The sequence below is a fragment of the Micromys minutus genome (genome assembly GCF_963924665.1).
Source record: "Micromys minutus genome assembly, chromosome: 27".
In the NCBI taxonomy this organism is placed as follows: Eukaryota; Metazoa; Chordata; class Mammalia; order Rodentia; family Muridae; genus Micromys; species Micromys minutus.
The window spans coordinates 37,399,988-37,425,363 of record NC_137962.1 but is presented as its reverse complement, the minus strand read 5'-3'; the positions used below and the strand labels follow the sequence as shown (position 1 = coordinate 37,425,363).

General features: G+C 43.1%; 1 protein-coding gene across 3 annotated transcripts in view; it reads right to left on the bottom strand.

The window, feature by feature from the left end:
* MRTFA (myocardin related transcription factor A) overlaps positions 1-25,376 on the bottom strand; it is a 99,429-nt gene that overhangs the window by 47,622 nt on the left and 26,431 nt on the right. Inside the window, exon 1 of one of the 3 annotated variants that reach the window (XM_080939770.1) lies at positions 539-830. The exons of the other annotated variants lie outside the window; for them this stretch is intronic. Coding sequence (XP_080795896.1) covers positions 539-740 — 202 coding nt within the window. The 5' untranslated portion in view covers positions 741-830. Of the gene's footprint in view, positions 1-538; positions 831-25,376 lie in introns of those variants that run through there. 3 annotated transcript variants of the gene reach the window in all.

Here is a 25,376-nt window from a genome sequence, read left to right as displayed (position 1 = left end):
ATTCATTGCCGATTCCACACACTCAGGTCATCCTGTGAGAAGCCAGCAAAGACCCCACAAGAGCGCAGGAACTCAAAAAACATCTACGCTTTTAACACAACACTCACAGGGCTAATGTCAGAAACTAATGACTGTAGATCATTTCCAAGCTAAGAAACAAGACTGATCATTCTTTCAGACAATGAAGCCATCATCCATTGCTCCCTATCTATTTATAGTTAGGGTGACTGACAGACAAGACATTGTTCTTGACCTGCAAAAAGGCGGAGCCGCAGCTTTTCACTACTTCTACAACCTGGGTTCGCCTGTTGTTAAGTGGGGGGGAATGAGACCCTCATCATTGCCCCATCTGGTTTTAGATGCATGCTACAGGACTATGTCCAGTTACTCATTTGCTGAATGCTCAACAAACTCTGGGAGAATAAGCTATCCAAAGTTAAAGCTTGAGTGGAACAGATTAACAGGAAGGGGTAAATGACAGCAGTACATTTAAGCTGGGGGAGAAGCATGCAAACACCAAATCGATAAATATGCTAACCTTCCCGCAAACTGTGGTAAGGGGTCAGGCACACAGCTGAATAGCTGTCTTTCCCAGGCTTCAGGACAATCCATGAGAATGGCAGGATCCTACAGGCAGGCTGACAAATCTTGGTCTTCTCCAGTGGGCTGGAGACACAAGACTCCAGAGGCCAATATTGCAAGCAGCCAGTCTCCATGTCTGTTGTCCTTAGGGCAGCCATTTGTTATTTGCAGAGGCTTTGATTAGCATTGCTCTTTAAGTTAATGTGGGCACTTCACTGGTTGCGGTACAGAGGGCTGCAAGAGCAGAGAGATCCCAGGTTCCCTTAGGGAGTGGAGCATTAACGCACTGACAGCAGAAGGGCAGAATCAGTAAGTCCCTGGCAAAACATTTCTTCCTGTCAGCACTGGGACTCGACACCAATACCTTCCTCCACTATCCAAATGCCAAAAGGTTTTTGGGATTGGTTTCAGTGTGTAGAGCTGGAAGACTCAAGGGCTCCCTCAGAGAAAACGCTCGTAGCAACCACCCAACCTCATTCACCCAAAATAGTAAACAGTTGGTTTCTCTGCTCAGAACCAAAAGGCTCTGGCCAGACAAGCGATATCACATGACCAGGTTCCCTCTTCTCGCCTCTGCCTCCCTTATTGTGCAGAGCCTGTACTGAAGTAAAACAAGGAGCTAAAACACAGCACTATTTTATTTTACTTGACAATTGTGTTTAAAATGTTTGTAGATGAGAGAGATAACCAAATTTGGGAATAGAAATTCAGAAAGAACTAGCTTTGAAAAAAGCCATATCCCAGCAATGAGATAAGATGGGACAGTTAACAAGGCGAATGTGCTCAGTGAATGAATGAAGGGACAGTTAAGGCGAATGTGCTCAGTGAATGAATGAAGGGACATTTCTTAGCAAACTGTGAGCACTGTGCTGATAAACTATAAAAGAAGATATATCTTTTTCAAGACAGCCTATATATTTAATCTTTCATTTCAAAAGAAAACAAAAGCTGACCTTCCCTTTTAAAAAAGCAATCCCTGGCTGGCCTAACAAACACTCCCTCCATCCTTAGCCCCCAGTATAGGGATCACAGATGTACCCAACCATGATTGTGATGGTTTGAACAAGAATGGTCCCAATACACTCACAGATCTGATCCTTAGTCATCAGGGAGTGGTGCTATTTGAAAGGCTTAGAAGGATGGCCATATTCAAGGAAGTGTGTCAATGGGAAGCCTAAGCCAGGACCAGGCTCTCTCTCTCTCTCTCTGCCTGTGGATCAGGATGTACCTACCTTTCAGATGTAGCTCTCAGCTACTTCTCCAACATTATGCCCTCCTACCTACTACCATGCTCCCTACAATAACAGACTAAGCCCCGAAACTGTAAACAAGCCCCAAATTAAATGCTTTTTAAAAAAAATAAATAAATAAGGGTTGCCTTGGTGATGGTGTCTCTTCACAGCAATAGAAAAGTAACTAAGAAGTTGGCGCCAGAGAGTGAGGTATTGCTGTGACAGACCTGCCCATGTTTTTTGATGAAGAATATGGAAGACTCTGGGCTTTGGACTAGGAAAGAAGTTGGACACTTTAAGTGGGACTTGATAGCCATCCTATCGGGGTCTTGGAATACAGTACTGAGAGTAATCTGAACTATGGGGGCCCAGTTCAGTTTTAGAGGGGAAGAATATAGTGGCCTCGCGGCTGTTCTTGTAATATTCCGACAAAGAATGTAGCAGCTTTCTGCCCTTCTCCACAGAATATCTGCCTGAGGCTAACTGGAAGAGTTTTGGATTAATGGCACTGGCAGAGGAGATTTCAAGACAGCCTAGTACTGACTCTGATGTGGTGCTTAGCAACACGCAGGCAGGAAGAGCTTCCTTCCTCCGTGGCCCTTCTACAGGCTGCCAATCTGTGTGAGACTCAGACTAAAGGCGACCTTCCCATCTTTGAGGATGGGTTGACATTTGTGTCTTCCCACCTCAAAGAGCCAGAAAGTGGGTCTTCCTACTTCAAATGCTTCAAGTAAGGAGAACAAAAATCCCTCACGTGCCCAACTGTTTGGGTTCAGTTAATTCCAGATGTAGTCAAACTGACAACTAAGAAAAGTCATCACAATGACTAACTAGAATAAAAGACTTTAAGAGCTGGCTACGTCTGAGACCAGAGACTGAGACAGTGATGGCAGCCTGAGACACCTGAGACTTATCACCTTGTCTTGTCACCCTCACCTTCCCTTATCACTTGATTTTACTCACTCAGAATTGTCTCATCAGTCATTCTGTGAGGAGGTGGTCAGAAGAGCTATACCATCAAGATGAACTAAGATATTTATCCAGCTAACTGTAGAAGCAGCTGCCACCATGACACTTACTGTCATTTCTACCGATAGCAGTGGCTCTCCACTTGTGGCTTGCAACCCTTTTGGGGGTTGAATGACCCTTTCACAGGTGTTGCAGATCAAATATCCGGCATATTAGATATTTACATTACTATTCATAACAGTAGCAAACTTACAGTTATGAAGAAGCAGCAAGAATAATGTTATGGCTGGTGATCACGGCATGAAGAACTGTATTAAAGGGGCACCATTAGGAAGGTTGAGAACCACTGACCAACAGAGACAATAACAGGTCAGATAGTAAGGCTGGCAGAGACATGCCACGGTATAGGAACACAAACCTCTATGCTAGGTAATTTGTTCCAGGGGAAGGAAAATAGGGGAAGTTCGGGAATCTAATATATCACTGTATTTGCCACAGCTCCTACTCCTAGAGACAGCTGGGAAGTGGGCTATCACAGCCTCTCTTCTTCCACTCCACATGATGGAAGTTGATAAGTATTAGTGAATCAGAACGGGAAGAACAAAGACAATCCTCTCATCAGAAACTCCCAGTTCAGCCACAGCCTTTCCAATAAGACCACCTGTGGGTTACTCAGCCATCATAATAAAAAAAGCCAAAAATAATCTAGTGCTGAGGACGGGGAACAACCAGGGTTCTTGAATATAAATGCTCCTCTAGAGGCAGTTTAAAAGTTTCTTATGAACTTAAACTTTCTATTATCCAAGCCAGAAATCCTATTCCTAAGTGCCTTAGGGTTTCTACTACTGTGATGAAACACCATGACTAAAAAGCAAGTTGAGAAAAAAAAGGCTTTATTCAGCTTACACTTCCACACTATAGTCCATCCCTCAAGGAAGTCAGGATGGAAACTCAAACAGAGCAGGAACCTGGAGGGATGAGCTGATGCAGAGGCTATGGAGGGGTGCTGTTTACTGGCTTGTTCAGTCTGTCTTCTTAAAGAACCCAGGACCACCAGCTCAGGAATGGTACCATCCTCAAAGGGCTGAGCCCTTCTCCATCAATCACAAACAAAGAAAATTCCCTACAACCAAATCTTATGAAGGCCTTTTCTCAAATGCTGTTCCTTCCTCTCTCTCTCTCTCTCTCTCTCTCTCTCTCTCTCTCTCTCTCTCTCTCTCTCTCTCTCTCTCTCGTGATTCTGGCTTGTGTCAAGTTGACATAAAACTAGCGCCTACTCAGGAAAGATAAAAATGTATGTCCACATAAGAGCCATACATGAACATGCATGTTGGCAATTTCTTCAAACTAGAAACAAATTAAATGTTCTTTGACTTGTGAGTGGTATAAAATAAATGTGGTGTACCAATTCACAGAAATAGTAAATATTCAGCAATTAAACAAACAAACCACAAGCCATTCCAGTGCTGGGTTATCTGTTTCAGAACCCGCGGAACTACATTCCTGAAAGGGAAGATCACCACCACATAGAAGCTGACTTCTTTTTTTCTTGTTTCCTCACAAAGCAGACTCAATGTTACTCATCAGAATGGTGGGATGAGGACTCAGGCTCTGTAAGACTGTCTTTCCCTTCCTTCTCCTAGCAGCCGCCTAGAAGCTGAATCGGACTGTTTTACAGAATTTATTGTGATCTTCTTTCCCTTTTAAAGCTCATAAGAAAGCATAACAAAACACCACACCAGAATGTTTAGATAAAACACATGCCCATTACTTGTACACAAAACATTTCTTGAGTATTAAAATACAAAACAAAGAAACGAAACAACAAAACCAAGCTCTAGAGCCTTGATTTAGCTGTCCTATCTACCACTTGTTAACTATGAGATCCTGAGATACTCCCACCTCTGTGTCCCCATTTCCTCACTCATAAAGTAGGGATGAGACAGTCCAGTTCTGGTCACTGTAATCAACAAGTTAGCACATGTGGAGCACTTAGACAGTGCCCACTCTATAGTCATCGGGACATGAGAGCTGGTGTCACTGTGTACGTAACCTGGACACAGACATGCCATGCACAGCACAGAGGAAGGAAGGATCCATTTGGGGCAGAAAGAGAAAAACTTCATTTTTCCTCTTCTTCCCCTTGTTATGTGTCTTCAGATTTCCATGTAAGAAGCACTGACCTTTTAAACACATGTTTTTGGGGTGCCCCCCCAAAACAAATAGGAGAAAAGGAAGCTGGGTAGGAGTCACAGATCTTGTTCTCAGCGTTAGCTGGGCTGTTTATTGCTCAGCTGTGCCTCTTAAGGTATCACCTCCATCTCCAAAGAGTGCTTAGAACAAGAAGGGGTCCCGTCTCTAAAACGGAATGCTTCCCACTTACCATAGCATTGGGCAAACTGCATTACTTATTTTAATTATATTATTACTTTCTGCATATGTGATTGGGCAGGCAGCACACACACCAAGGTGCATGTATGGTGATTGGAGGACAGCTTTGTGAGTTAGTTTTCTCCTTACACCTTCACATGGGCTCTGGGGCTTAAGTTCAGGTCCTCAGGCTTGCAGGTCAAGTGTTCTTACCCATTAAGTCATCTTGCTGTCTACCTATCAAGTATCAAGCACTGTGGACACAGACAGAAAAACACACCTCAGCCCACTCTGAGCATGCCTGACAGTTGACTAGGCTGACAGACACAAAGAAGACATGTCCCCACTAGTACCATCCCCTCAACCTAACAGTACTCTGCTAGAACTGAGAAACAGGTGCCTGCATGCTGGGAGAATTCAGAGCAGGCCTCTATCAAGAGGACACCTCTGAGAGGAGTTCAGAGTGGCAGGAAGCTGGCAGATCTATCTCTGTGAGTTCAAGGCCAGCCTGGTCTACAGTGAGTTTCAGGCCACTTAGGGCTATATAGTGAGACCCCTTATCAAAAAACAAACACCCTCAAAAGACAGAATGTTTTGGTTAGATGAGCATTCTAACCAAAGGAAAAGAAATGCACAAAGTTAAGGGGCAACAACAACCACTTGAGAATGGAGAACAAAGAGAAACAGAAGCGTTTTCAGCAGCGTGGATGTAAACGGGAAAGAGAAGACAGAGGTATGTCAGGAAATGAGAAAGCAGCACTCCAGGCCACTGGGAATCTCCAGAAACAACAGACAAGATGTCTTTTCTTTCTTATGTATAAGGCTAAGAGAGGGCTGGTGACGTGGCTCAGATGGCTTGTCTAGCACACACAAAGTCCGGTTTCCTCCCCAGCACTGTACACACTGGGCATGGTGGCATATACTTATGATCCAGACCCTTGGGAGGCTGAGGAAAGATGTGAACCCAACTGAAATAAAGGTACATATGCTACAATAAACCTGACAATGTCAACAGTGAGACACACATTACAAAGTTATACATTCAGCATTTAGTTGCAAATTTCAAGATTTAGATCTATGTGTTTAAATGTTTTGCCTGCAATTATGTATGTACATGTGTGCAGTGTCAAGAGAAGCCAAGAGAGGGCATGAGTTCCCCTGGAACTGGAGTTAGGAACTGTTGTAGCGCCATGTAGGTCCTAGGAATATGAACACAGGTCTTCTGCAACTGCAACCAGACCTCACAACCACTGAGCCATCTCTTTAGTCCCTACATACAAAAGTTTACGAACAGAAATGTCAGTAATTTTTACTCTCCACAGCTAACTGCACATACATGTTTATTCAAAAAACACCAGAGCCAGGCAGATCTCTTGAGTTCTAGCCTGGTCTACAGAGTGAGTTCCAGGACAGGCACAGTCACACAGAGAAACCCTGTCTCAAAAACCAAACAAACAAATATCCCGAGTTACACGTATGGTGGGTGGGAGGGGAGGGAAGACATACGAACAGCAGAGCAACTGAGACTCGCACACTGTTCTTCATCTGACTGAGACCTGCCCAGGTCATATCTTGCTTGGAAACTGGACAAAAGACTGTGATCAAGAGGCTGAGTTTCACTGGGAACCAGGTACCCTTTGCTCAGCTCTGACTCTAGCTAAATCATTTTTGCACCTGGAAACTGGAACATCACATTTATATAGTTTTAGGGTAAATTTAATGAGGTAACTGGCCAATAATCTGTATTGACAGTATTAAAAATATTGAACTAATTGTCTCTTTTATTTAATTGTTGACATTTTACCTTTACGACAGCTCATGGTCTCCTACAGCACAGACAAAAATGTTCATGAAGTGGAAAACAGGGAAAGAACAAGGCATAAAAAAAGAGTTAACACCACTAAATTAATATTTTAGTGAATTCATGACAATCCTCATAAAGACATCATGCCTGAAACTTTACATTCTTTTAGAGTTTTCTAGCTGTTAACATCTTCCCACATCAAATGACCTAATAAATTAAAGAAAAAACATCACCCAAAATAGGAGCTGGTCACACTCTCTCTCTTGGGATTTCTTGTTCTGCTTCTCTGACTAACAGTGAGTCACTTTAGAGGCAGTACAGGGCACTGGCAAGCCTTCTGAGCACAGGCCTGTACAGCAGTGTTGCCAGCGCACAGACCACTTCCCGCACATGGAGACCGAGAGCAAAGTCAGGATGAAAGGAGTATGTCATCTACAGAAGAAAACTCAGCACAAATTTAACATTTCTTAAGCAAATGACAATTAAAAAGACTTCTGCCTCACGATGGTCACATACTCAAGGACATTTTTGTTTTGTGGGACTGGGTTTTACTATGCAGTCCAGTTCAGCTGCAAAATTGCACTCTTAAAGCCAGGAAGAGGGTCTCATGCCTTTAATCCTAGCACTCCGGAGGCAGAGGTAGATCTGTGTGCCTTTGAGGCCAGTCTGATCTACATAGAGAGTTCTAAGACAACCAGGGCTTTGTAGAGAGACCTTATCTCGGGAAACAAAAGTTTGCAGTCTTCTGCCTCAACCTCCCAAGTGCATCACTATGCATGTCTTTGAAGAACTCTTTGAAAAACTGTGTTGAAGGGTGGGTTGTTAGAAAGGTTGAGAACCACTGCTCTAAGATGGCCTAGTAAAAGATAGATTATTAGGGGTGCTACCTTCACAGGGGATTGACGCAGCTTTCATGGGACTCTGGTTAGTTCCTCCAAGGACAAAATACACCTAAATTTGTCTGCTTTCTGTCTTGTCTTGTTATGGTATCTTTCTCATAATACTCACACAATCATCCATGTTGTAATGTAGCTGCAAAAAATACTTACCAGGGCCAAACAGAAGTAAGCACCATGCTCTTGAAAATCTAGAATTATAAGCTACAAGAACCTCTGTTCTTTGCAAATGACCCAGACGTAGGTGTTTTGCTATAGTAATAGAAAATGGACTATAAGCCAAACTGATTCTACTTAAAATTTCCCCTTATAACTTCCTCTTTTGAGTTGAAATCAACCATGTGATACATGAGCTCTAACACAAAAAATTTAGGAAGCAAAGGAAATCTGCACAGGTTTTCAAGTTCAACATCCATTTTTTAAAAAATATTTATTCATTTTATGCACTTGAATGTTTTTCCTCATATGTATGTACACTGTATTCATGCCTGGTGCCCATGGAAGCCAGGAGTGTGTATGGTCCCCTGGAACTGGAGTTATAGATGGTTGTAAGCTGCCATGTTGGTGCTGGGAGCCAAACTAGAGTTTCCTGCCAGAGCAGCATGTAGCCAGGCTTAGCTGATTTGTGGGTTCTTCTTTTTCCCACCCTTTATCTCCCCCTCTCCTCTCACTCCACCCTACCCCCAGGTTTCAATACCTACCACTACATAGGAGAGAAAGAATAGAGGAGAGAGAGAGAGAGAGAGAGAGAGAGAGAGAGAGAGAGAGAGAAGAGATCCTTGAATCTAATTTCTTTTTGATTCTTCTTTGAGTATGACTACTAGCAAACCACAACCCACCTGCTGAATGAGCAACAACCACCAGCCTCGTCTCTCAGGGCCCCATCTTTTATCTACCCTCTGAAAAGTTCCCAGAATTCCAAACATCACACAATCACAGAAACTATCTACAGCTGACAGAACCACACCTCTGCTAGAGCATGAGGCAAATCACAGTCAGCTGCTACGAAGCAGCCCGACCTCCTCACACCTGGAATTAAAGTGAAACTATACTTTTTATATTTTTGTGTTTTTTAAAGAAACCAAAATTCACTGGGTATGGTGGTGCAAACCTTTAATCACAGCACTCAGTGGCAGAGGCAGTTGGATCTCTGTGAGTCCAGGACAGCCAGGGCTCTGTTACACAGAGAAATCCTGTCTTGAGAGAGAGACCCATGTTTTAATTTCAGAATGCACATAGTAGCTTACAATCTTACATAACCTGAGTTCCAGGGGCTCTGATGTATTACTCTGATATCCTCAGACACCAGGTATGAACACGGTGTACATAATACATGCAAACAAAACAAGACAGAATACATTTATCTTAAAGAATAAGTACTGCTTTATAAAAAATTAACATTTTCCAGGATTTAAAACAAAACTGGGTTTGCAGAGATGGGCCAGCATGTAAAGTGCTTTGCCATTCAAACATGAAGACCAGAGTCTGGATTCCTAACATCTCTCTATGCTGGGTGGTCATGAAGGCTCACTAGAGATCCAAGGCCCCAGGAGACAGAGACAAGGCAGTTCCCTGAACAAGTCAACTAGACTAGACAAATTGGCAAGCTCTGGCCTCAGTAAAACAGAGAGGAAATTAATGAGGAAGCACTCAGTGTCAACCTCTGATTTCTATATGTACATGTACACATGCATGCATGCATACACATGTGCAGCCACACATAATTATGCACACATACTCACAGTGATAAAGCAAAACTATAACTAGAGCATCTGTGTGAAATTTAGTCATTTCAGTGTTTTAAATGTATTGTGACATTCCAGCTCAAGCTCTAAGATGTCAAGACAAATGCTCATATGCTCGGAACACAGACCATGGCTGGTTCTGGGAACTGCAATGCATCAGCCTTTCCATTGGGAAGCAGCAATCTTTTGGATAAATAAAGCTAGGTAAATGATGCAAACAGTTTAAATTTACCTCTTCTTTCAATGACAAACACAAAACTGAAAATTACTCTTTGGGTCCAGACTTTATATTTAAATGGCACTCCTACAAATCACAGCATTCCCTATGCTGAGTGGGGCAGAGGACAAAGGTCATACTCATAAGATTCTACCCATGTTGGAAGCACATACTGGCTCTGTCTAGTTATTCTACAATTTCAGCTACCTGGAGGCTCATCAGGATCATTTGGACCTAGTTGCACAGTGAGACTCAGACTGAGTCAACCATAACTGGAATTAAGTCTGTGATGATGTCATCCCTTAGAAAACTTGGTCTTGCTACCTGGTCATGTACCTGGTCTGCCTTCTTAAAAAGCTGGTTCAGGGCCTAGCGGGAGCTCCGTGGTTAAGAGCACTGGTTGTTATTCCAGAAGACCCAGCTTCAATTCCCAGCACCATTTTAGTCGTTCACAACTGTCTTTAATTCCAGTCCCAAAAGATCCAATACCCCTTTCTGGTTTCTTCAAGCACTAGACACACACACGGTATACAGACATACATGCAGGCAAACATCCATACACATAAAAACTTTTAAATAATAAAAATCAAAACATTCATGCACACCAAACAAAACCCTGGATCAAAATCTATCTATTCCACAAAACTGTCCCTGGTTCAGCTCAAAACACTGACAGTTCCAATAGCTATACTATGTACTTACTCTTTACTATTTACTATTTCCCCTGACTCTGTAGCAAATGATTATCTCCATCTGCACATGAATGCTAAACTCTCTGAGAGGAAGGCATAGTATCTCACTTTACTTTGTTACAAAACAAAATGAGGCTCTTTCCAAAGGGTATGACTGAATCCCCACATCCTCTAACCCACATCCTCTGATCAGATGTCTTTGAACTAGCATAAGTCACTGACAACAGACCTCTCACTAGTAACAATACTCACACCATCAGTGCGGGACCACAGAGGGAAGCGGAAAGAGACCAAATTTACCCACCCCCAGTACTGATTAGGCCCAGACTGGTGGACTATGTCAAGACTGTATTCAATTCTGTATGAGCCATACTCATCTCTTTCATAACCCATCTATCCAAGAGAATCCCATGCTCTATTTCAGTTAGATTGGCTGAGGTGAGAAGATCCGCCCACTGTGAGTGGCATCATCCTGTATACAAAGAACAAACCGGGAAGAGCATAAGAATCCATCTTTCTCTGCTTCTTGACTAGGAATGCAATGTGGCCCAAAATAAGACCAGCCCTTTCTACCTTAAGATGCCTTCCCCCTTTTGTTGTTTTGAGACAGTTTCTTTGTGTAGCCCTGGCTGTCCTGGAACTCGATCTGTAGACCAGGCTGGCCTCAAACTTACGGAGATCCACTTGCCTCTGGCTTCTGAGTGCTGGGAGTAAGAAGCTTGGGCCACTATGCCTGTCCACTTTACATTGCTTTTGTCAGAGTATTTATCACAGCAGAAGGAAAAGAAGTAAGGCTCCATGTCTCTCTGGCACTTTAGAGAGACATGGCCACTGCCCAAAGAGGCAGAGTCTTCTTAAAAGTTTATTCTTCTTAAGATTTACCTACTTCCTGGCTGGAGGGATAATAAAGTAACAATGAGTTGTGATTTAGCATCCATTAGATCAGCCAAGAACAGAAAAGACTGTATAATACCTACACCAGGCAAAGAGGGGGAGGGGCTCTTGTGTATACCTGGTTGCCAAAAGCTATAAACACCATGTGTTTACATTTTCCCCCCTTTGAGGCAGAATCTCATCACATAGCCCAGGCTGGCCTTGAACTTGAAGTGACTTTCCTGCCTCGGCCTCCTACATTCTGGGATTAGAGGTATGGCAGCTAAAAAAGTCTCTCTTTTCTTGTATTTCTGAAATTTTTATTTAAAAAAAATTTGCTGCATGAGACCCTGCCCCAAATCTGACAATAACATCTTCTGAACTTAAAGATTCAACCCATCAAGCCCAGTCGTAGGGATACACTAAACTGAAATACATATGGCAGTTCACAAACCTGTCCAGGATGCTGGCATGTGCCCATAACCCCAGCACTTAGAAAGTACATAATCCTAGGCTACACAGTGAATTCAAAGCCAACTTGAACTACACAGTCAGACGCTGACCTAGGGGTTTAATGGAGTCAGAGAGCAACCGCTTCCTTGAATGTGGAAGGCCCTGGTCTGGTGAATCTCTACACCACCCCTCTGCACTGCAAGATGGAAGGGAGAGGGAGAATGAAGGAAGGAAAGAAACAGGAAGGGCTGGAAGGAGGGAAAAGAGACCAAGGGAAAGATGATAAAGACATAAAATACAATCCCCTTTAAGAACAGTTCAATTGGTTGGGCATAATGGTGCACATCTCTGATCCCAGCACTTGGCATGCAGGAGTCAGAGGCAGGCAGAGGCACACACATATATGTGTATGTGTGTGTGTATACATGTATACGTGTATGTATATAAATATATATACACACATGTACATTGTTTCAAATAAATAAATACAAATTTCTTAAGCAAAAATTTTAACAGTAACAATCTCTGAACTAGAGCAAAGAAGATGACTTCAAACTACCTATTCAATTGCCCTATTGTGATTGTGGCATTTGTCAACTGTTGTTTTATATAAAGTGTCTCTAAAACCAACAACCCAAGCCTCAACCTTCATAGTTTAGACAGAATTAAGACCCATGGCTGCTCAGTGCACTCTCTGCCAGCAAACACAGTGGCTCACAGTAAAAGATTTTTCTACAAAATGACTATACGTATGGTTGAACATACTATCATTTTATTCTCTAATGAGCGCTTATTAAGGTTGGAGTGTTCTGACTAGGACACATGGTGGTTGGAAGCTAGTTTACCTGGAAGTAATTGCAATCTTAGAAGTGCTCCAAACCCTGGTTTCTATGCAAAGAACACATCACTAATACTCTTGTGCCTTAAAGAACCCAATGGTACCTACACCTGCAGTCCTAGCTACTTGGCTGAGGGTCTCTTGAGTCAGTAGTTTAAGACCAGCCTGAGTAAGGCATAATAAGGCCCCCAAGACTCTATCCTCCAAACAGAGAGACAAATTTAAGTAAAAAACAAGAACAAAACTACTTCCAGTTGAGGGTATCAGTGAGTAAAAATAAGTCTGAGACTAGCCCATCTGTTCACCACCAACCTCCCTTCGTCCTTCCCTCCCTCCTTCCTTATTTAACACCAATAGCCTCCCTCCCTCCATCCCTCTTTATTTAATTGTAGCAGTGCTGGTAACAGAACCTAGGGCTATGCACACATGCCTATATGTATACATACACACACAGGGCTATGCACACATGTCTATATGTATACATATACACAAATATAGGTGTACACACATATGTATGCATACACACACAACCATAGGCGTACACGTATATTTGGTTATTTAGTTAATGTAAGACAGTGAATTGCTCTTAACTGCTGTTAGTAGAAAGACAGCACCCCACCCCCACCTACTCCCACCCCAACCCTCACCCAGACACATGCCAATTATTGCTGTGTGTGCTTTGCACCATCAGCACTCTTACTCTCCACATGGTTCTCAATCCTGGGCAAATTTGCCCCGAGGGGATATATGAATATCTGGAGGTATTTTTACTTGTTACAGCTAGAGGCTGCTGCTGGTATATAGTAGGTAGCACACCATCTCCCCACCACGAGTCAAACAACCAACCAAAATTCAACCCAACTGTCAACTGTGCTGTAGTTCAGAAACCACACCAGGACCCTATGGAGGGTAGGTATGACTATTCACATTTTCTTTCTGAAAAGGAAACTGAGGCACACAAGATGGGAACTTGCCATGGTTTACATATGCAGGGTATGCATAGCTGGATGGAGACCAACCAGTTGAGCTCCAGTGACCAACCTCTTGAGCTCTCACAGCCAGAGTTTACCTGCAACTTCTCCCAGCCTTGCTTGTTTCTCTCCCCTTCCCAGATTTCAGGCTTATTAGAGAGCATGACTCATTTGTTGACGCAGTCACTATCTGGTCTGTCTATTCAACAAGCATTCACAGAACACCCACTATGAGCCAGCAGCCACTCACCCTAACTCCAGGTGAGTGGGATGGGAGAGCCACATGTACAATGTTCTCTAGTCCTTGACCATGCTAAGCGTGTTCATACCATGGAGGACCCCTTCCCCTTCACTTCAGTCTCTTCTCAATTAGCTCTTTCTCAAAGGCCCTTCCTTCCTTGATGGTCCTTCTCAATCACCTACAGATGTTTTCCATCTATTCCCTATTGCGGTTTTGTTTTTCTTACCAGCACTTACTACTAATATTTTATCTTTGTCCACTGTCACCATCGACAAAGCATAAGCACCAAGGGGCTGGAGATGGCTCAGCAGTTAAGAATGCACACTGCTCTTGCAAAGGACCAGGCGTTTGGTTCCCAGCACCCACTTCAGGCAGCCTGCAGCCACCTGTAACTCAGGGGCTCCAATGCCTCTGCACTTGTGTGCACATACCCTGCACTGACACTTACAATTTTAGAAAGCACACCTGTGCACGTCTGAACGACCATGTCTCATACAGACTTTGCATTCATCTCTCTGCTGCTTGTTTTTAGCCCTTTCAATCTGGCCTCCACCCTGAAGCCAGAGTACTCTAAAATGAAGATCCCCTGCATCAACTTCTCAATGATCTTAAATGCCTCTTGTATCACCAAGCTATGGTCTCAGACTGTCTTCTCACACTTTACACTTGCAGTTTCTACTGCTGCCCTAGCAGTAAGAACTAAAGCATACTGAGCCCTTGCTGTTTGCCCAAACACCAGTCTGAAGACATACATCCTCAGTTATTTAGCCCTAATCTTTAAAATGATTATTCTTGTACCTGTTTTCAGATGGGGAAAATGAGGCAGGCAAAAATATATGGGGCAGCCAGGAAGTGGTCAGGACAGGTGTCCGCCTGTCCTTTGGAGGCTTCACTTGTAGCTATTACACTGTGCTGTTCTATTACCAGTTGTAACCATTGTTGGGATTCTGTAAACCCCACCCCTCAGTTACCTGGCAATAGCCTGGTGTGCTTTGTCCCAGTGACTGTCCCAGTGACCTGACACTATAAAGGGGGCTGCTTGCCCCCTCCTCTCTCTCTTGTTCTCTTGCTTTCCTGCCCTTACCCCTCCTCTTTCCCTTCCCCCCTCTCCACATGCTCATGGCCGGCCTCTACTCCTCTACTCCTCTATTCCTCTCTGCCTCTACTACCCTCTTAATTCCTCCATGACCTAAATAAACTCTAGTCGTGTGGCTGGTCCCTCAGGGGAAAGGGATTCCCAGCATGGGCCTCCCAGAGGCATCCCTCTCACCCCCAGGCCTGGCCACACCTCCATGGGCCATATCCCACCCCCCCCCTTCATCCTTTTCCTAACATTGGTGCTGAAACCTGGGACGTCATCTTTTAACAACATTGGTGCCCCATGTGAGGAGATTAGATTTCCTCACGACCGATATCTCTTTTTCCTTTCAACCATCCCTCAAATAAGCTCTTTTACTTTTCTCCAAATCATCATTCTCCGTATCTTCCTGGTTAGACTCTCTCAGGTCACAGGTTAAAGACTGGACCCCACCCCTCGAAGCCTTCTCAGAATATTTCCTAACTTGCTTGGAAGTCTCTGTCCTGTTTTCTCACAGTAGTCTGAATAGCTTACCATAAACCCTTCGGCTAACTTGCCTTCACTGAAAAACTCCAACTGTGCACAAACACCCACCAAGTCAGGCTGGTGGCCTACTGTACCCTGGTACCTGCCATGAGCTAGGTATGCTAGGACTGCAATGGGTAACTGCATGACACCAGCACCATGAAGCACACTGAAGACCACTCCCTTCCAAAAGTAGTATGTCACGCCCCTAAAGATCTTTCACATATGACATACATCTTAACTTTCATGTTTATTGTTATGACTTATTTAAAATAATGTCCTTCCTCTGCATATTTTCAAAAAGTAGTTTATGTATCTGTGACCTTTGCATCGACTTTCATGAGCTTAGCACTTAAGAGGTAATTACTGTGGCTTCCTGTTTCACCATGGGATCTCTCCCTTCTGCATATGCTCCCACATGCCACCATGATGTCATATAGCCAAAGGGACCTTCACCAAAGGCCAAACTGATGGGCCTCCTGATTCTGGACTTTCAGCTGCTAAAACTATGCGCTAACTCAACCCTTCCCTCATAAAAAAGACTTCGAAGCGAGGCTAAGCTCCTTGCTAAGAGTGTTCAGTAATGCATTGTTTATGACTGCTGAAGCTCTGTAACCATCTTAATATAGATAGCAACTGAAAATTAATAAAAGAAATAACTATTCAAGAGCTTAAAAGACTTAACTGGCCAAGGCCAAATTCTAATTTAGTATGAGGCTCTGAATTAATTACATCTTCAACCCAAATTTCCAACACCTCCTATTCTAATCAAGGTGGAAATGTTACTCCCAGTCACACACCGTGAGTATTGCTTCCCAGATGCTTGCTTTGGATTCCCTTCCCATCCCAACACCACTAGGTTCGTTTTCCTTCCTCCGACTCTTTTATCTATCAAATTGGCTTATTTTCTGGTCTAGTGCCAATCTAACCTCAAAATGTCCAGATCTCATTCTCTTATTCATCTTTTCTAAGGACCTTGTAGGCATTTATTTATTTATTTATTTATTTATTGGCTCCCATATATCCAACAATAACATAAGTTTATTTCTTGTGTTTTAGAATCACTCCTTAGGAATCTGAGAGATCCCTGAGGTACAGCGAGGCTGGGATTCCTAAGAAGGGTTAAGCAGATATAAATAGGAATAAAGATACAATCAAGAGTTGTTACTTGCTAAACTAGAAGAAACCTGATAACTGAGTATCCTCACCAGTTCCCAGTCATACACTTCTCCCACCAACAGGAGAAAGGAGTATAAATAGAAAACTGGTAGGTGAGTCCAAGTGTCCTTCAAGGTGTCAAGATAACCTGTACTTATACTGAGCACAATGTAATTGCCTGCAATTTTCTGCAACGTCACAAAGCCACTGCAAATTAACTACACAATGCCTGTCTTTCAGGCCAAGTGCCTGCTCAGCTTATGACTGCATTTGACAAATGTCTATATGTGACACAAAACAAATGTAAAGTTATATGTAACATGTAGTTACATTTAATCTGTTGGTTTATATCTTCCCTATTACCAAAACAGTTCACTTTTTTAAACATCAAAGATAATTCACAATATCCCGTGTGAGCAAATATCTTTTTTATATCAGTGAAGTGCTTTGTAAATACAAAACACTAGTAAGAGTTCCAAGATTTGCTTTTAAAAAAAAAAAAAAAAAAAAAAAGGCCCTGCTATGATCTACACTTACTACAATTCCAAAGTTGAGAAAAGTCAAACTCTTCCCACAGACCAAAGCCTCAGTCTGTGGCTACTCCCTAGTTGGTGAGTTTATACAACTCACTCTGGTGACGTACCTCTCATGGGGGTCAATCTACTGTTAATACCACACACAGATGAAACTAACACTTACCTTCTACTAACTTATAAGTTATTTCAGATCTGCACAGAGACAAGGCCTTTCATGTACACGTGTTTCTTCATGCACACATGCACATGTGGGTCCTGCCTTTTCTTGTCCCTCACTAGCTTTGCTGCTACTGTCTCTTCCCAGTGTCCTTTCAAAAAATCTGTTTCTCTGCTAAGGTCTCACTATGTAGATCTGCCTGCCCCAGCCTCCCCTGTGAGCGTGCACCACCATGCCAGCCCTCTGCTTGGGTTTGTCTTCTTCATACCTGGCAAAAGCTAAGGTTTTGTTTTGTTTCCCTAAGAGGAATCCAAAATGTCTACACTTATCTCTAGAAAACTTTTCAAATATTTTCAGTAACCTAATGGCAACAACTTTGCTACTAAAAAATTTCCCGGCATCTAGCTATTTTGGTTGATTCTGCTAAAAACCCCCACCCCTTAAGGGGGAATTTAAGTAAAAACACTGCCAGCTTCCAGTTCCCTTAGGCAAATTTCCAGCCCTAGCACAAGGCCATGAGGTTAAACATTTCTCAATGACGCAGGCTCCTTCAGAAGAAGGAACCAGAAAAAAAGGAAAAAAAAAAAAAAAAATCAAAAATTTTTCTTCCCAGTGCAGTAAATCAAGATAGTGGTCAAAGCCTTGAGAGAAAGATCGAAATCGAGAGCAAGGGGTGGAGAGGGAAGAGAAGAAAAAAAAAAAAAGCCAACTTAAACTATACACTGTGAGCTGCCAAGATCTGTAGTGCAAACAGAAAACAAAATGAGAGCCATAGAGTGGGACTAAGGTAACTGCAGAGCAGGGATGGTGGGTAAGCCTCAACGTTCCCTATTTCCAGGGTATTAACAGTTTGAGTATGTAGGTAACATGTAAAATGTACGCCACTAGAACACACAAAGCAGAGACTGACTTGGTAGTTGTAGGGTGAGGAAGTCACGATGAGGTGAATCACTGTTTAGGAGCAAAACATACAATTGGGAAAGCTGAGGAAACCTGAGTTGATCAACTTCTAAAGGAAAGGCGTAAGCCGATCACAGAGGGAAAAAAACAGCTGATGGGCTGATAAGGTTCTTGGGCTTCTGGCCGCCTTCAGATAACAGGATGAAGTAAGATCAAATCTGTTCCCCTGGAATTGACTTGCAGACTATAGATCTTTAAAAGTCAGACCATGCTTAATGCTTTCAAGAAATACCAATTATACAAACATCATAACACATGTACACTGCCTTACTTTTCAAAATGCTTTCTATTCCTCAGTCCTTAAATAAAATTATTACATAAGGCCTACATGGTAGAACCTAGGGATACAGAAACAAGATCCCCCTCTATTTGCAAGAATGTGCTTCCTATATACTATGAGGCCAGCTAAGGATGCACTTAGTCAAGTTCTTTATGGTATGAACCAACTATTAAAAAAGCACAAGGAGGGTGCTTTAGAAGCCCTAGGTGCTCTTCCAGAGAACACAGGTTCAATTCCAAGTACCCATATAATAACCCCACAACTGTCTGTAACTCTAGTTCCAGAGTACTCTGACAATATCATCTGGCCTCCTAGGGCACTGCATATATAGTACACAGATGTATGTGCAGCCAAAACACTAATACCCATAAAATAAAAATGGGGGGAAAATGAAGAGGAAAGAACCTCTCACACTTGCGTGGGAGGAGGGCACATAGCACACATTTCAAGAGCTAGGCCTGCTCTAGAAGGACAAGTGGATGTTAACAGCCTAATAATGCACACAAGGAGTAGCCAGGGCAGAGGCCAAGAACAGAAAACTGCAAAGGCACCAGCAGTTCCAGGACCCCAAAGCTGTTAATATTCACAAAGACTGTGAGGGAAATAGCCAAACAAGAGATTAAACACATGCACAGGACAGTTAAATCTGACAGTAAACCTAAGAACTCTGGGTAGGAGAGTCAAATGGTATTTAGGAAAAGTATGTTGGCCTGGTGCAGTGGCTCATGCCTGTAATCCCAGACTTCAGAGGTTCATCTGCTATAAAGTTCAAGTTGTCAGACGCTAAGAAGTTAGTTTTGCTGGGTGTAGTGGTACATGACTTTATTCCTAGCACTCAGGAGGCAGATGGACCTCTGCCAGTTTGAGGCCAGCCTCATCTATACAGCAAGTTCCAGGACAGAAGGGGCTATGTAGTAAAATGCTGTCTCCAGCAAACAATGAAGAAAGGAAGACTTTACCTCAAATGAACAAACACGGGGGCCACAGAGAGAGCTCAGCAGTTCAGAGTACTTGCTGCTCTTGCAGAGGATTTTTTTTTTTTTTGGTTCACCAGTACTCACACATCTGCTAACAGGGGATCTGACACCTTCTTCTAGCCTGCTCAGGCACAAGGCACACATGTGGTTCATATATAATTCATGTGGTTAAAACACTCATTCACTTGAAATGAAAACAATTAAAAGAATAACAATTTTAAAAACAAAACACTGGCTGGTCATGTGACCTGGCAGGTAAATAAAGGTTTCAAGAACTAAGACTAAACCTACATTTGATCACTGGAACTGCATGGCAGAAGCAAAGAAATGCTCCTCCTAGGCTGTCTCTGACTAGATACACACACACACACACACACACACACACACACACACACACACACACTTTAAACAAAGGCACACAAACAAAACAAAGACTAGGAGGTGAGAGAGGGACTCTTGGCAGCTGTATAAAGGACAGATCAGAGCTGGGTTCTAGGTAGAGCAACCAATCAGAAGACCATTGGAGCTAAAAAGCCAAAGTGAGACTATGATCTGGGGCAGTGAACAAACGAAAAGGTCAAAGAGCAGACTCCGTGTGAAGAACACAGGAAAGGAGAGGAATCAAAGATGACTCCTCCCACTCTTGGTAGGCAACTGGTTCTAAGTTAGAATTACAGGATAGTCACAGAGTGGTGACATCAGCTTTAAATGCCTGTGAATCATCTAGGTGTCCAGTGGGAAAAAGCAGTAGGTAAGCCGAGCCTAGAGTAAGGACTAGGTCAGGACCACAGACGTAGGTACACATGCCACCTGGTCTGGTGAGAGGGAATGTGTAGGCTAGGATTGTCTACATGGCTATTGCTCTGGCCTAACAAAGATCAGGAAACTCACCGGACTCAGGAGACTTCCCTGCAGCCTCAGGGTGGTATAATCTGTATGCAACTGCTGGAGAGAGGACCCCCTGGTGACACAGCTGCTACAATGTGTTCAGGGGACTAACACAGCTCTCCTGAGTTGTCACCCATGTGCCTGCAAATGACCCCTCACTCACGCTCCAGCGTGAGTAGCCCCAGCAAGTTCACTGTTCACCAAGCTGGACTTGGAGGGGACAGTTTCCTCAGTTTGTCACTGCTCTGTGTTGGGCAAGCAGAAGTAGACTCCCCAGGAAACATACAGCAAGGGTCAAGGCCTGGACCAAGGATACACTCTGAGAATGAACCACGGCCATGAATGATAGGAAAACGGTTACTGAGCAGAGGATATCCTAGAGTTTAGCTGTCTAGCACTTGAACCCCTTTTATTTGGAAAATTTTCAATGCCAAGAGAAACCCTCTTCCTTCCACAGAAACACAAACTTCCCCTCTCTGGGATCCCTGGCCTCAAAGCTCACAAGCAAATGAATAATCCAAGGCCAGATGAGCAGATCTCCATCAGGGACTTGGAATATGAAGAAATTACACTAAAGTGGAAAACACTTGAGAGCTGCCCGTAGCACTGGTGCCGCAAGCAGCAGGGCAGAGACAAACCTGGCTCAGCTCTCTCAGTTTCTGCTCAGGGCCCGAGCTTGGTTAACAAGGTGTGGTTCACTGATTTTTCAGTTAATTTACCTCATGCTTAGTTTTTAAGTTAAGTAGAGAACAAAGGGAGAGCGTCAGCAGTGCGTCAGGGTCAGGTTAAGGCCGCGGCTGAAAGGTCTCAAGGGGACTGTCTGCTGTCACACAGCACTTCCTCCCAAAGGATGTCCTCAGGCAAGAGTGATGCTCACTGTAGTGACCAGTCCTCTAGCGGCCCTCACACCAAAGCCAACAGATACACAGAGACCACAGATGCTAGTCTGCATCTGTCCATCCAGCTTCCTCAGGCTTGGTATAAAGCGGAGCCTGCAGAAGCACTAGAACTCGGCCAGACTCTAGCATCCAAACACACGACCGGGCTCGTCATTCATGGACAAAAGGCCCTCAAGTTCAGAAGCAACTTTCTGTCTGGCCATGAGAACCGCTGTGGGAATGAGAGGTCGAGTTTTGAAAAGAGGATGATTTCTCAACTTCATTCCTTTGGGATATGTCACAGCCAGGAAGACAGAAGTCGGAAAAAGCAGTTTTCACAAGCTGCCAGATCCATGTCCAATCCCAAGGGATAGTTTGCCAGTGAGGTTTTGTGGAACTGATGTAATGTTGGCAGAGGCTAACATTTTATGGTTGAGCATGTAGCCTCTTGATATTTAGCTCTGGGGCTAGAAGGGATAACATCCTGAAAAGCCAAGAAACCATAACTCGTAACACCACCCCACAACAATCCACATTTAAGAGTAATTTGTAAACTTGAACTGATCCATCTTTTCATGATTAGTTTACAAAGGCTTTTGTTAAACTGAAATTTTCTAAATCTTACTTTATGTAACTCTTTTGCTATAAAGAGACATTTCTGAAGAACTTCCAAAGGACAAAGAAAATTTAGAGAGCTTAAAGTAACAAAAGGATTAAAAGAAAGGGAAGTTTTCCAAGGAGTAAGGCCTATCCGTGGCATACTAATCCACAGCCAGAACAGCGAGTTAAAGATGCCTGTGTTCTTGTGAAAACAGCTTTTGAAACAGTCTAAGCCAGAGGTTCCCGAGAGCCCCACATATCTTACAGAGAGTGTCGACCTTATCCCGAGCAGCAGCAGCATTCTGCCATGCTGGGGGGAGCCACAGCCGACTCAGAGCAGAGGAATGGGACATTAACACTCTTGTTTGAGCATGAATGGTTCAGCTTCCAAAAGAGCATATCAATCAAAATTGTTAAGTCTTTTGACTTAAATATGCCACAGTGATCTCCCAAGGCCTGGACAAATTTAAGTATGTCAAAAAGAGAAACTTAAAAAAAAAAAAAAAATAGGTTCTTACTATGGAGTCTTATTAGTTAGCCCAGACCAGGGCTTGCTTAGTGCAAAACCAGGCTGGCCTAAAATCAGAGTTCCTCCTATCTTTACTAAAATTAAAGGAGTGTACCATCACTCTTCAATGAAAAGAAATCCATGAAAGACCTAACCAAAGGGATCTATTAAAGCCCCAATCAAAACACAAAATGCTTCCGAGAACTTACATACTACTGTCTTAGGGATACAACAGTCAGCTCTTGAGTTCAGCCCAGGCAGAGATGAAGCTAATAATGCCAGCACAGTCACTATGTATATAGAGACCTTCACAATCTCACAAAAAACAAGGATCTTGCTTCTCAAATAGAATTAGAAGTTAATGGTTTCTGTTTCTCTCAACTGTATGAACTAAAGAGTCCTTGCTAACAGGACAACTTATATTGGTGTTTGGGGGAGCATTATTCTATAGGAACTGTTGGGTTAGACACCTGACTTTCTTCTTCTCAATTTCTATAATACTTTGTTTAATCTGTTCATTCATAATAAAAATTTATATAATGTTTAACCCTAATAGATTGCTAAACAGTTAAAATTCACTATGACAGCAAGAAGACCTAAGTTCAAATCCCTAACATCCATGTAAAAGCCAAGCATAGCCACAAAATGAGAGCTCCTGTTGCAAAAATAAAGCAGAAACAGGGTGTGGTGATACACACCTTAGAGGCAGAGGAAGGTGGGTCTTTATCAGTCTGAGGTCTATATAATGAGTTTCAGGCCAGCAAAAGGATACTTGGTGAGACCTTTCTCAAAAAGGAGGGCAGAGGTAGATAGGGAGAGAGGAAGATACCTGGGTGCCTCCTGAGCTTTCTAATGTTTATAAATGAAAAGAAACATGCGACACCCAGGCCATGGTAGCACACATCTCTAATCCCAGCACTCAGGAAGGCAGAGGCAGGCATATCTGTGAGTTCAAGCTGAGCCTGGTCTACAGAATGAGTTCTAGGACAGCCTGGGCTACACAGAGACACCCTGTCTTAAAAAAACAAACAAACAAAAAATATACAAGAAACAAAAATCTCATAAACAAGGGGCCGGAGAAATGGTTCAGCAGTTATGAGCACTTGTTGCTCTTCCAGAATGCCCAGGTTCAATTTCCAGCAACCACATGGTGGCTTACAATCATCTGTAATACAGTCCCAGGAGATCAAAGACCTTCCTCTGCCTCCTCAGGCTCCAGTATGGTACACATACACACATGCACGCAAGACACCCATATGCATACATTAAAAGTAAATCCTTTAAGAAAAATCTCATAAACGTTAGTCTCAAAGTATGTGACCAATGAAGAAACAGAGAAGGAGAAAAGGTGGGAGGGTGAAAAGGTAAGCAGGAAAGAATAAACAGGTTGGAAACTGAGTGGAAGGAGATGAAGCCTAGGAAACAAGAAGAAAGAGAGCAGGAGGTAAAGTCAGAGGTGGGCAGGACAGAGAAGGCACACACTAGCAAACTCACTGTGTCAGAACTCAAATTCCAGACTAGAAATTATTCATATTTTTAGTCTTGCTTGTTCTTTTCAAGACAGGGTTTGTCTGTGTAGCCCTGTCTGTCCTGAACTCGATCTGCAAACCAGGTTGGTTTGCAGAGATCTCCTTGCTTCGGCCTCGTGGGTGCTGCAATTAAAGGTACGATGGTTCAGTTTAAAATTTTATTCTAAACCAACCATAATATAGTCCATATGCATGTGGAGTCCATATTTTATCCTCTAGGTTCTCAAAATGCCTTTCATGTAATAAATATTCTGTATGGTTTAAATTTCGTTAATTAATATTTAAAATATTTTTTTTCTTTAAATTCACAGACTTTTCTAGAAGTACTCAGACCAACTACCAAAGCCAGGTTTAATCACAAAGGTCCAAAAGCCTAAATGCAAAATGGACGGTTATTTCCAACCCTCCTTAACTCAGCCGTTAAGAGGCATCTCAGAGCCTTCTGAGATAAAAGGGAAGAAGCTGGAAACACCTTCCTAACCAGAGCCCACACAGGACAAGTCCCCTCTTCCAATCCACAGGCACTGTGTTCAGGTTCAAACACATAACGCTAACTCACCAAACAGCATCATCCCTCACCGTGAACATGTAAAGAGTTCTAAGCCTCATTCTAAGTGAGGCTTACGGTTTGTTGTATACCCACTGATTCCCAAGCAAGTTCAAGTGTAGAAAAAAGGCTTGTCCTTTTGCGGAGAGGAGGTTGGAACAATGTGTGTGTGTGTGTGTGTGTGTGTGTTGGGGTCGGATGATACATCAGGAGCCACAGAAGTCTAAAAGAAGACAGGTTACAAGCAAAGTAGCCCAGATAATCAGGACTGTCTAGCAAGAGCTACCATAAAATGGAATAAAGCGGTTTAAGTTTGTTCTAAGGGAAAAAGACACTTTCTTTAGAGGTAAAGAACATGGATTCTGAAGTCAGATCCCCTGGATAGACCCTTAGCTCCATCTTACCTCTCCAGGTGTGTGGCACTGGATAGGTTTCATACCCACTTTGTCCCTCAATTCCCTACTCCTGGCACTGAGCTACTAATTAATGGGAGCTTGGCATTTCCTAAGCAGTAAGAGTGACCAAGGTACAGGCAGTTTTTGTGAATCACAGCAAGCCTGTGCTGTGAGTGCAGGCTGGCACAGTACTTAGGAAGGAGGCTGACTGTACTCAGAACCAACCACACAGTTAAAAGACTAGACTTTCCCTAGGTCTTAGAGGAACCACATTCAGAGTATTCCAACAGCCAGCTGGGTGTGGTGGCATGCCTCAATAATCTTAACACTTGCAAAGCTGAGGCAGGAGTATCATGAGTTGGAGGCCACTGAGGTTTATGTTTTGAGGGGGAAAGGTGGGAGTGGGGGATCACCTATAGCCAGTGATTTAATTAATTGTACCTACATAGGAAGCCTCTACAAACATCCATGAATAAG